This window comes from Carcharodon carcharias, chromosome 8, assembly GCF_017639515.1.
Source record: "Carcharodon carcharias isolate sCarCar2 chromosome 8, sCarCar2.pri, whole genome shotgun sequence".
Taxonomy (NCBI): Eukaryota; Metazoa; Chordata; class Chondrichthyes; order Lamniformes; family Lamnidae; genus Carcharodon; species Carcharodon carcharias.
The window spans coordinates 12657446-12668535 of record NC_054474.1 but is presented as its reverse complement, the minus strand read 5'-3'; the positions used below and the strand labels follow the sequence as shown (position 1 = coordinate 12668535).

Sequence of the window (11090 nt, the reverse complement as noted above, 5' to 3'; positions counted from 1 at the left end):
TTGCCAATATTCCACTAGCTTTCCAATGGCTTCATCTAGTTGAGAAGGCTGCTAGTTAGTGGTTTGCTACAACTGAGTTTCTCATTGGGCCACTTCAGAGGGCAGTTAATAGCCAATTGTCAGCTATAGCTCAGTGGGTAGCACACTTACTTTTGAATCGGAAAGTTGTGGTTTCAAATCCCACTACAGGCCTGGAACACAAAAAATCTAGGCTGACACTCCCAGTGCAGCACAGAGAGAGTGCTGCACTGTCAGCGGTTCTGCCACTCAGATGACACATGGGTCCCTGCGTGCCCACCCAAGAGGGCAGGCAAGATCCCATGGCACCATTTTGAAGGGCAGGGTTTTGAAGAACCTGGGTTCATATTTATCAACATTACATAACAAAAATAAACCAAATGATCTATTCATTGTTACATGGCTGTTTCGGGGAGCTTGTTGTGTGTGAGTTGGTTTCCATATTTCCTACCTAACAGCAGTGACTACACTTTGAAAAAATATTTCATTGGCTGTAAAGCATTTCTGGGACGTTCAGGGGGTTGTGACAGGGGCTATACAAATGCAAGCCTTTTTTCGTTAGGCCACATTGGTGTGGGTCTGGAACCATATGTAGGCCCAGAGCAGGTAAGGATGGCAGATTTCCTTCCCTGAAGGAGACAGTTGGATATTGAGTGATCGTCCAACAGCTCGGGGGTCACTTGATTACCAGCTGATAACCATCGATAACTAGCTTTACATTTATAGATTTTGTAAACTTAATTCAAATTCTCAAACTGTCGTGGTGGAATTTTAACTCTGGTTCTCTGGATTATCAGACAGGGCTCACGGGTTACAAATTCAGTAACATCGCTGGTTCTGCACTATTCTCTAATCTGGATTAAGGTCCAATTTGCTGTCATTCCCTTATTCAAGTTTATCGACACTTCTCAGTCTACAAAAGGGAGGGCCAGAGATGATTCACCAGCTCTTAGCTTGGATTTATTTCCAGTTCAGATTTGACCGCCTATTAAAAGAGCTTCGATGGTGAGATTGAAAAGGGACAAAGTGCTCGAATCGGACAGAGACGCTGTTATACAAACCCTGCTTCCTCGCACAGATTGCTTCACACAACAGCCTTTTAAAACGGGCACAACGCATCCGCATGAACATCACCCAGTAGTAGGGAGGCGAGGGCAGAGTAGTATCGTCACTGGACTAGTATCCCAGAGACCCCAGCGTAATGCTCCGAGGACCCGGGTTCAAATCCCAATATAAATTTGAATTCAATAAAAACCTGGAATTAAAAGTCTGATGGTGGCCACAAAACCATTGCTGATTGTCGTTAACAACCCATCTGGTTCACTCATGCCCCTATAGGGAAGGGAAATCTGCCGTCCTTACCTGGTCTGGCCTACATGTGACTCCGGGCACACAGTAACGTGGTTGCTTAAATGCCCTCTGAACAAGGCAATAAACATTGGCCTACCCAGCGACACCCACATCCCATGAACAAATAAATAAATGCACAAATTACCAAAATTTGACACAAACAGGAAGTGGGGAGGAGCAACAAGGAATAACAGCTCATCTCTCGATTATGCAACGTTCCAGGCTCAAGGCTGAGTTCAACAATTTGAGATCACACACACTGTCCCCATTTCTCTGGACAGCAACTGTTGGTAATGATCCTACTTACTGCCACTTACACCTCCTCCAGACCCATCATTTGTTTCTTTGCTTGTCCTATTCCCACCTCCTTTAACCTTGCATAGGTGCATAAGACTTAGGAGCAGGAGTGGGCCATTGGATCATCCAGCCTGCTCTGCTGTTCAGTAAGATCATGGCTGATCTGATTGTGGCCTCAGCTCCATGGAAAAGTATGGGTTGATATAGAAGAGCCAGCATGGATTTCTAAAGAGGAAATCATGTTTAACCAGCTTGCTGGAGTTTTTTGAAGCGGTAACAGAAAAGATAGATGAGGGTACTGCTGTTGATGTGGTGTACATGGACTTTCAAAAGGCATTTGACACAGTGCCACACAACCGACTTGTGAGAAAAGTTATTGCTCATGGAATACAAGGGACAGTAGCAACATGGATACAAAATTGGCTGAAAAATAGGAAGCAGAGAGTAATGGTCAATGGATGTTTATCCAGCTAAAGGAAGGTTTGTAGTGGAGTTCTCCAGGGGTTGGTATTGGAACTCTTGCTTTTCCTGATATATATTAATGATCTAGATCTTGGTGTGCAGGGGACAATTTCAAAGTTTGTGGATGATACGAAGCTTGGGAGCATTGTAAACTGCGAGGAGGAGAGTGTAGAACATCAAAAGGACATAGACAAGTTGGTGGAGTGGGCAGATAGGTGGCAGTTGAAGTTCAATGCGGAGTGTGAGGTGATGCATTTTGGTAGGAAGAACATGGACAGACAATATAAAATAAGGGGTGAAATTTTGAAGGGGGTGCAGGAGCAGAAAGACCTGGGTGTATATATGCATAGATCATTAAAGGTGGCAGGACAAGTGGAGAGAGCAGTTAATAAAGCATATGGTACACTGGGCTTTATTAATAGGGGCATAGAGTACAAGAGTGGGAGATTATGCTGAATTTATATAAGATGCTCGATAGACCTCAGCTAGAATATTGTGTATAGTTCTGGGCCATCATATTATTGGAAGGATATGAACACATTGGAGAGAGAGCAGAAGAGGTTTACAATAATGGTTCCAGGGATGAGAAACTTCAGCTATGAGGGAAGATTGGAGAGGTTGGGACTTGGAGAGAAGAAGGCTGAGAGGAGACTTGGTAGAAGTTTTCAAAATCATGAGGGGGCTGGACAGAGTAGATGGGGAGAAGCTGTTCCCACTCGTAAAAGGATCAAGAATGAGAGGGCAAAGGTTTAAAGTGATTTACAAAAGAAGCGAATGTGACCTGAGAAAAAACTTTTCCACACAGGGAATGGTTCAGGTCTGAAACGCACTGTCTGCAAGTGTGGGGGAGGCAGGTTCAATCGAGGCATTCAGGAGGGCATTGGGTGATTATTTGAATAGAAACAAGGTGCAGGGGTATAAGGAAAAGGCAGGGCAATGGCACTAGGTCACAATGCTCGTTTGGAGAGCCAGTGCAGACACAATGGGTCAAATGGCCTCCTTCTGTGCTGTAAAGATTCTGCGATTTCCTGTCTGTCCCCCTCCTCCCATAAGTCTTGGCTCCCTTGTCTATCAAAAATCTATCTAACTCAATGACCCTGCCTCTATTGCTTTCTGTGGAAGAGAATTCCACTAACCGCAGAGAAAGAATTTCTCCTCATCTTTGTCTTAACAGGGAGACCCTCTTATTCTTAAATTGTGGCTCCCGGTTCTAATCTTTCCCACAAGTGGAAACATCCTCCTGGTATCTACTCTATCAAATCCTTTTTGCCGTTTAATTGCTCCTGCCTTCCAACCTATAACAGACCTTATAAGATGCTGAGGGGTCTCGACAGGTTGGGTGTGGAAAGGATGTTTCCTCTTGTGGGAGAATCTAGAGCTAGGGGTCACTGTTTAAAGGTAAGGGGTCACCCATTTAAAACAGAAATGAGATAGTGGCCTTCTCCTGCCCCTAATTCATATGTTCCCTTTTGCACTCCAAAAACATTCAAGAAGCTTGACACCATTCAGGACAAAGCAGCCCTGCTTGATTGGCACCCCATCCACAAACATTCACTCCCTCCACCACCGACGCACAGTAGCAGCAGTGTTTACCATCTACAAGATGCACTGCAGAAATTCACCCAGGCTCCTTCGACAGCACCTTCCAAACCCACGACCACTACCATCTAGAAGGACAAGGGCAGCAGGTAGATGGGAACATCAACACCTGGAAGTTCCCCTCCGAGCCACACACCATCCTGACTTGGAAATATATCGGCCGTTCCTTCACTGTCGCTGGGTCAAAATCCTGGAACTCCCTCCCTAACAGCACTGCGGGTGTACCTACACCACATGGACTGCAGCGGTTCAAGAAGGCAGCTCACCACCACCTTCTCAAGGGCAATTCGGGATGGGCAATAAATGCTGGCCCAGCCAGCAACACCCATATCCCACTTTAAAAAAGTTCTTTTCGATCTGTCTCTGCCCCCGAACTTGTTTATAACCGATTATATTTCTAACATTTCCCAGTCCTGATGAAAGGTCACAGACCTGAAGCATTAACTCTGTTTCTCTCTCCACAGGCACTGAATTTTTCCAGCAATTTCTGTTTTTATTTCAGATTTCCAGCATCTGCAGTATTCTGCTTCTATAAATTTGAATCTTTTTTTTACTTCAGCACAGATCATAACAAAGCGGCTACATCAATAACCCTCTCCTTGTCTCCCCACTCTGGTTCCTGTGTCAGATATTCTGGGATGAATCCTGAGACGCTCCCTGCTTTACCTTTTGCTCGTATTGCTGTTTCATGCTCCGGAATTGCTGGTCCCACTGTTTGTTCACTTCCAACAACTAGAAGTTCAACACAAAGACAATTAGAGGCAACAAAAAAATATTTGACAGGAATTGAGTGTCAGTCAAAAGTGACAGGCACAGCTCAAACAGAGCACGAGAGAGAGAGACAGAGACAGAGAGTGTGCGAGAGGCAGGGCCAGAGTGGGCGAGTCAGAGGGTGCTTGGGAGAAAGGCCAAGGGCGTGTGCAGGTGATGGAGAGCAGGGGCGCAGGCAAGAGGTAGAGTAGGTGCAAGGAGGATAAGGGAAGCAGAGCCTGCCTGAGTGATGGGAGGGAGGAGGTGGGGTACAGGTGCCACACACAGGGGGAGGGGGAAGAGACAGAGAGAGAAACTCATTCAGACACGCAGAACTCCATTAACACTTACCTCTTTCCTCTGCAGCTCCAAAGCTGTGACTTTCTTTTCCAATGTCTCTATTATGTTTTTCTCACTGGATTCTTGCTGTTCTGTTGTCTTTGCACTCTGCAAAATATCCATCATTCCAAATTACCAACACATTCCACCCCTCAGATCACAATCCTGTGTTCAAGGGAAAAGCCAACACAATCACCACAGAGTAAAGCTCGCTCGACACTGTCCCCATCAAACACTCCCAGGACAGGTACAGCACGGGGTTAGATACAGAGTAAAGCTCCCTCTACACTGTCCCCATCAAACACTCCCAGGACAGGTACAGCACGGGGTTAGATACAGAGTAAAGCTGCCTCTACACTGTCCCCATCAAACACTCCCAGGACAGGTACAGCACGGGGTTAGATACAGAGTAAAGCTGCCTCTACACTGTCCCCATCAAACACTCCCAGGACAGGTACAGCACGGGGTTAGATACAGAGTAAAGTTCCCTCTACACTGTCCCCATCAAACACTCCCAGGACAGGTACAGCACGGGGTTAGATACAGAGTAAAGCTCGCTCTACACTGTCCCCATCAAACACTCCCAGGACAGGTACAGCACGGGGTTAGATACAGAGTAAAGCTGCCTCTACACTGTCCCCATCAAACACTCCCAGGACAGGTACAGCACGGGGTTAGATACAGAGTAAAACTCCCTCTACACTGTCCCCATCAAACACTCCCAGGGCAGGTACAGCACGGGGTTAGATACAGAGTAAAGTTCCCTCTACACTGTCCCCATCAAACACTCCCAGGGTAGGTACAGCACGGGGTTAGATACAGAGTAAAGTTCCCTCTACACTGTCCCCATCAAACACTCCCAGGACAGGTACAGCACAGGGTTAGATAAAGAGTAAAGCTGCCTCTACACTGTCCCCATCAAACACTCCCAGGACAGGTACAGCACGGGGTTAGATACAGAGTAAAGCTCTCTCTACACTGTCCCCATCAAACACTCCCAGGACAGGTACAGCACGATGTTAGATACAGAGTAAAGTTCCCTCTACACCGTCCCCATCAAACACTCTCAGGACAGGTACAGCACGGGGTTAGATACAGAGTAAAGCTCGCTCTACACTGTCCCCATCAAACACTCCCAGGACAGGTACAGCACGGGGTTAGATACAGAGTAAAGCTCTCTCTACACTGTCCCCATCAAACACTCCCAGGACAGGTACAGCACGGGGTTAGATACAGAGTAAAGCTCGCTCGACACTGTCCCCATCAAACACTCTCAGGACAGGTACAGCACGGGGTTAGATACAGAGTAAAGCTCGCTCTACACTGTCCCCATCAAACACTCCCAGAACAGGTACAGCACGGGGTTAGATACAGAGTAAATCTCCCTCTACACTGTCTCCATCAAACACTCCCAGGACAGGTACAGCACTGGGTTAGATACAGAGTAAAACTCCCTCTACACTGTCCCCATCAAACACTCCCAGGACAGGTACAGTAAGGGGTTAGATACAGAGTAAATCTCCCTCTACACTGTCCCCATCAAACACTCCCAGGACAGGTACAGTAAGGGGTTAGATACAGAGTAAAGCTCCCTCTACACTGTCCCCATCAAACACTCCCAGGACAGGTACAGCACGGGGTTAGATACAGAGTAAAGCTCCCTCTACACTGTCCCCTTAAAACACTCCCAGGACAGGTACAGCACGGGGTTAGATACAGAGTAAATCTCCCTCTACACTGTCCCCATCAAACACTCCCAGGGCAGGTACAGCACAGGGTTAGATACAGAGTAAAGCCCCCTCTACACTGTCCCCATCAAACACTCCCAGGACAGGTACAGCACAGGGTTAGATACAGAGTAAAGCTCGGTGTACACTGTCCCCATCAAACACTCCCAGGGCAGGTACAGCACGGGGTTAGATACAGAGTAAATCTCCCTATACACTGTCCCCATCAAACACTCCCAGGACAGGTACAGCACGGGGTTAGATACAGAGTAAAGCCCCCTCTACACTGTCCCCATCAAACACTCCCAGGACAGGTACAGCACAGGGTTAGATACAGAGTAAAGCTCCCTCTACACTGTCCCCATCAAACACTCCCAGGACAGGTACAGCACGGGGTTAGATACAGAGTAAAGCCCCCTCTACACTGTCCCCATCAAACACTCCCAGGACAGGTACAGCACGGGGTTAGATACAGAGTAAAGCTCCCTCTACACTGTCCCCTTAAAACACTCCCAGGACAGGTACAGCACGGGGTTAGATACAGAGTAAAGCTCGCTCGACACTGTCCCCATCAAACACTCCCAGGACAGGTACAGCACAGGGTTAGATACAGAGTAAAGCTCCCTCTACACTCTCTCCATCAAACACTCCCAGGACAGGTACAGCACGGGGTTAGATACAGAGTAAAGCTCCCTCTACACTGTCCCCATCAAACACTCCCAGGACAGGTACAGCACGGGGTTAGATACAGAGTAAAGCTCCCTCTACACTGTCCCCATCAAACACTCCCAGGGCAGGTACAGCACGGGGTTAGATACAGAGTAAAGCCCCCTCTACACTGTCCCCTTAAAACACTCCCAGGGCAGGTACAGCACAGGGTTAGATACAGAGTAAAGCCCCCTCTACACTGTCCCCTTAAAACACTCCCAGGGCAGGTACAGCACAGGGTTAGATACAGAGTAAAGCTCCCTCTACACTGTCCCCATCAAACACTCCCAGGACAGGTACAGCACAGGGTTAGATACAGAGTAAAGTTCCCTCTACACTGTCCTCATCAAACACTCCCAGGGCAGGTACAGCACGGGGTTAGATACAGAGTAAAGCTCCCTCTACACTGCCCCCATCAAACACTCCCAGGACAGGTACAGCACAGGGTTAGATACAGAGAAAAGTTCGCTCTACACTGTCCCCATCAAACACTCCCAGGACAGGTACAGCACGGGGTTAGATACAGAGTAAAGCTCCCTCTACACTGTCCCCATCAAACACTCCCAGGACAGGTACAGCACGGGGTTAGATACAGAGTAAAGCTGCCTCTACACTGTCCCCATCAAACACTCCCAGGGCAGGTACAGCACAGGGTTAGATACAGAGTAAAGCTCCCTCTATACTGTCCCCATCAAACACTCCCAGGACAGGTACAGCACGGGGTTAGATACAGAGTAAATCTCCCTCTACACCGTCCCCAACAAACACTCCCAGGACAGGTACAGCACGGGGTTAGATACAGAGTAAAGTTCCCTCTACACTGTCCCCAACAAACACTCCCAGGGCAGGTACAGCACAGGGTTAGATACAGAGTAAAGCTGCCTCTACACTGTCCCCATCAAACACTCTCAGGACAGGGATAGCAAGGGGTTAGATACAGAGTAAAGCCCCCTCTACACTGTCCCCAACAAACACTCCCAGGACAGATACAGCACGGGGTTAGATACAGAGTAAAGTTCCCTCTACACTGTCCCCAACAAACACTCCCAGGGCAGGTACAGCACGGGGTTAGATACAGTGTAAAGCTCCCTCTGCACTGCCTCTGGACACTGCCCCTAGTGCACAGTCATACCTTTCTCGTTCCTACACTGTCACAGTGTCATCTCATTGGGGTTACCAGCTTGTAACTCATTTGAGCTAGGTTGTAGACATGGCCCCACCAGAGATGCAAACTCTTTACACTAGGAACCCTCAGACCAACAGGCCAGTCCGGCAGCACAGTAACTGTTCATTGGATTCCTACCCAGGGTTTCAGAGCGCAAAATCTAAGCCGACACTTCAGTGCAGTACTGATGGAGTGCTGCACTGTCAAATGTGCCATAAGAACACAAGAAATAGGAGCAAGAGTAGACCACACAGCGTGTCCAGCTCGCTCTGCCATTCAATATGATCATGACTGATCTTAAGCTGCAACTCCATTTTCCTGCCTGCTCCTCATGTCACTTGATTTCCTGAGATACTAAAAATCTATCCCAACCTTAAATGTTTTCAACAATGGAGCATCCACAGAGATTTCCAAAGGTTCACGACACTTTGAACGAAGTAATTTCTCCTCAGCTTAGTCCTAAACGATCGGCCCCATATCCTGAGACTGGGCCCCCGTGTGTTAGATTCCCCCGAGCAGTGGAAACAGCCTCTCAGTGACCACCCCTCAAACCCCTTCTGGATCTTGTAGGTTTCAATGAGATTGCCCCTCACTCTTCTCACCTCCAGAGAATAGAAGCTCAATTTACTCAGCCTCTCATCATAGGACAACCCCCTCATCTCAGGGACCAGTTTAGTGAACCTTCGCTGTATTGCCTCCAATGCGAGTATATCTTTCCTTAGACATGCAAACCAAAACTGCAAACAGCTCTCCAGATGTGGTCTCACCAAAACCCTGTACATTTGTAACAAGACTTCTTTATTCCAATCCCCCTACAATAAAGGCCAACATGCCATTTGCCTTCCTAATTGCATGCTGGATCTCTGCATTCCTTGTATCAACACCCAAGTCTCTCTGAACACCAACACTTACAAGTTTCTCAGCTTTAAAAAAAAAAAATTCTGCTTTTCTATTCCTACAACCAAAGCGAATACCCTCACACTTCCCTACTTATATTCAATCTACCATCTGGTTGCCCAGTTAACCTGTCTGTATCTCTTTGCAGCCTCTCTGTATCCTCCTCACAGCTTCCGATCCCACCTAGCTTGGTATCATTAACAAACTTAGATGCGTGACACACTGTCACTTTATCCAAGTCATTCAGGTAGATTGTAAATAGCTCAGGCCCCAGCACTGATCCTTGCAGCGCTCCACCATTCACTGCCTGTAAGCTTGGAAATGTCCAATTTATGCCCACTCTCTGCTTTCTATCTGTTAAGCAATCCCCTACCCATGCTCATATATCGCTCCCAATTCCATGAGCCCTTACCTTGCTAATTAACCTTTTGTGTGGCACCTTATCAAAAGCCTTTTGGAAATCCAGTGTACTACATCTACTGGTTCCCCCTTATCTACCATACTATTTAAATCAAGAAAAGACTCTAATAAATTTAGCAAACACTGTTTTCATTTCGTAAGGCCATGTTGGCTTTGACTGATCATACTACGATTTTCTAAGTACATTGTTAAGACTTCCTCAATGGATTCTGGCACTTTCTCATTGACTGAATTTCAGCCAACTGGCCTGTAAGTTCCCTGCTTTCTCTCTCCTTTCCTGAATAGCAGGGTGATATTTGCAAACTTCCAATCTGCTGGGACCATTCCACAATCTAGGGAATTTTGGAAAATTCAGTCAGTGCATCCACTACAGTAAGTCCTCACTTAAAGTTGTGGTTACGTTCCTGAAAATCACAACTTTAAGTGAAACGACTTTATCTGAATCATGGATTCTCAGAGGAATCATTGTTTTCTCTGGGCAAGAAATGTCTAAAAGGAACCTAACTCCGGCTTTAACAATGTACAAGCTGAAATACTGTATCGTACGTGTGCAGCATTGTGCATTCCTGGTTGGAATAACTTGCCAAATGAAATACATCATTAAATATAAAAGAAATACGATATACGATACAATTAAATTCGAGTATTGCTGAAAAAGAGACATGTCGCAGCTTTTCACCTTGCACTCATCAGGACACTTTGCAAGAATACCAATGTAAGGTGAAAACAACAATCTATACTGTACGAGAAGAGAGTGTTGATTGGTTGGCAAGTGGATTCTGATTGGCAGCGGTACTGCCATGGAGAATGCACCAATTGATGATGATTGACAGTTAACTGCCAAACATTGTTTGAAGCTTCAAAACGTCTCTTTTTACAGCAATGCACAATTAAGCTCTTTATATAAAAAAAACCTAGTGTACTGAGGCAAGTACTATCTGATTGGCCAGGCCCCATCTAGTGGCAGCGGTTGGTCAGTGCAGGCAGCTGGAGTCCTGACTGCCTGCACCGACCAATGTCTGCCACTAGATGGCGGGCAGGACTTAGTGGGAGTTCAGAAACAAAGCCAGGAGTCGGGAGCCGCTGAGGGACAGACCCTCGAGGACTCCATTGAGAACAGAGGCCGGGGGGGGAAGGGTGGGAGTTGGCAATGTTGGTGGGAGAGTGGGGGGGGGGGGTCGATGGGGCCGAGTCATCAAGGCTAAGAGGCAAGGCGGGGTGGGGGAGGGGGTGAGAAGAGGGATGGAGGGCGAGGGACTGAAGGAGAGGGTAGCAGCGCTCCAGCAACAAAGTCATGTGAGCAGACAAACCAAATAAGAGGAAGCCTGTGACAAACAACATTAAAGTGGAAAAACAAA

The 11090-nt window shown here is 47.1% G+C and overlaps 1 protein-coding gene across 10 annotated transcripts in view; it reads right to left on the bottom strand.

Annotated features, from left to right (window-relative positions):
* The window catches only part of tnip1 (TNFAIP3 interacting protein 1), a 128915-nt gene that overhangs the window by 35182 nt on the left and 82643 nt on the right, over window positions 1-11090 (bottom strand). For all 10 annotated transcript variants that reach the window (XM_041193278.1, XM_041193281.1, XM_041193287.1 and 7 more), the window contains exons 9-10: window positions 4828-4923; window positions 4393-4458 (exon numbers count right to left, since the gene is read on the bottom strand). In XM_041193278.1, coding sequence (XP_041049212.1) covers window positions 4393-4458; window positions 4828-4923 — 162 coding nt within the window. The remainder of the gene's footprint in view (window positions 1-4392; window positions 4459-4827; window positions 4924-11090) is intronic.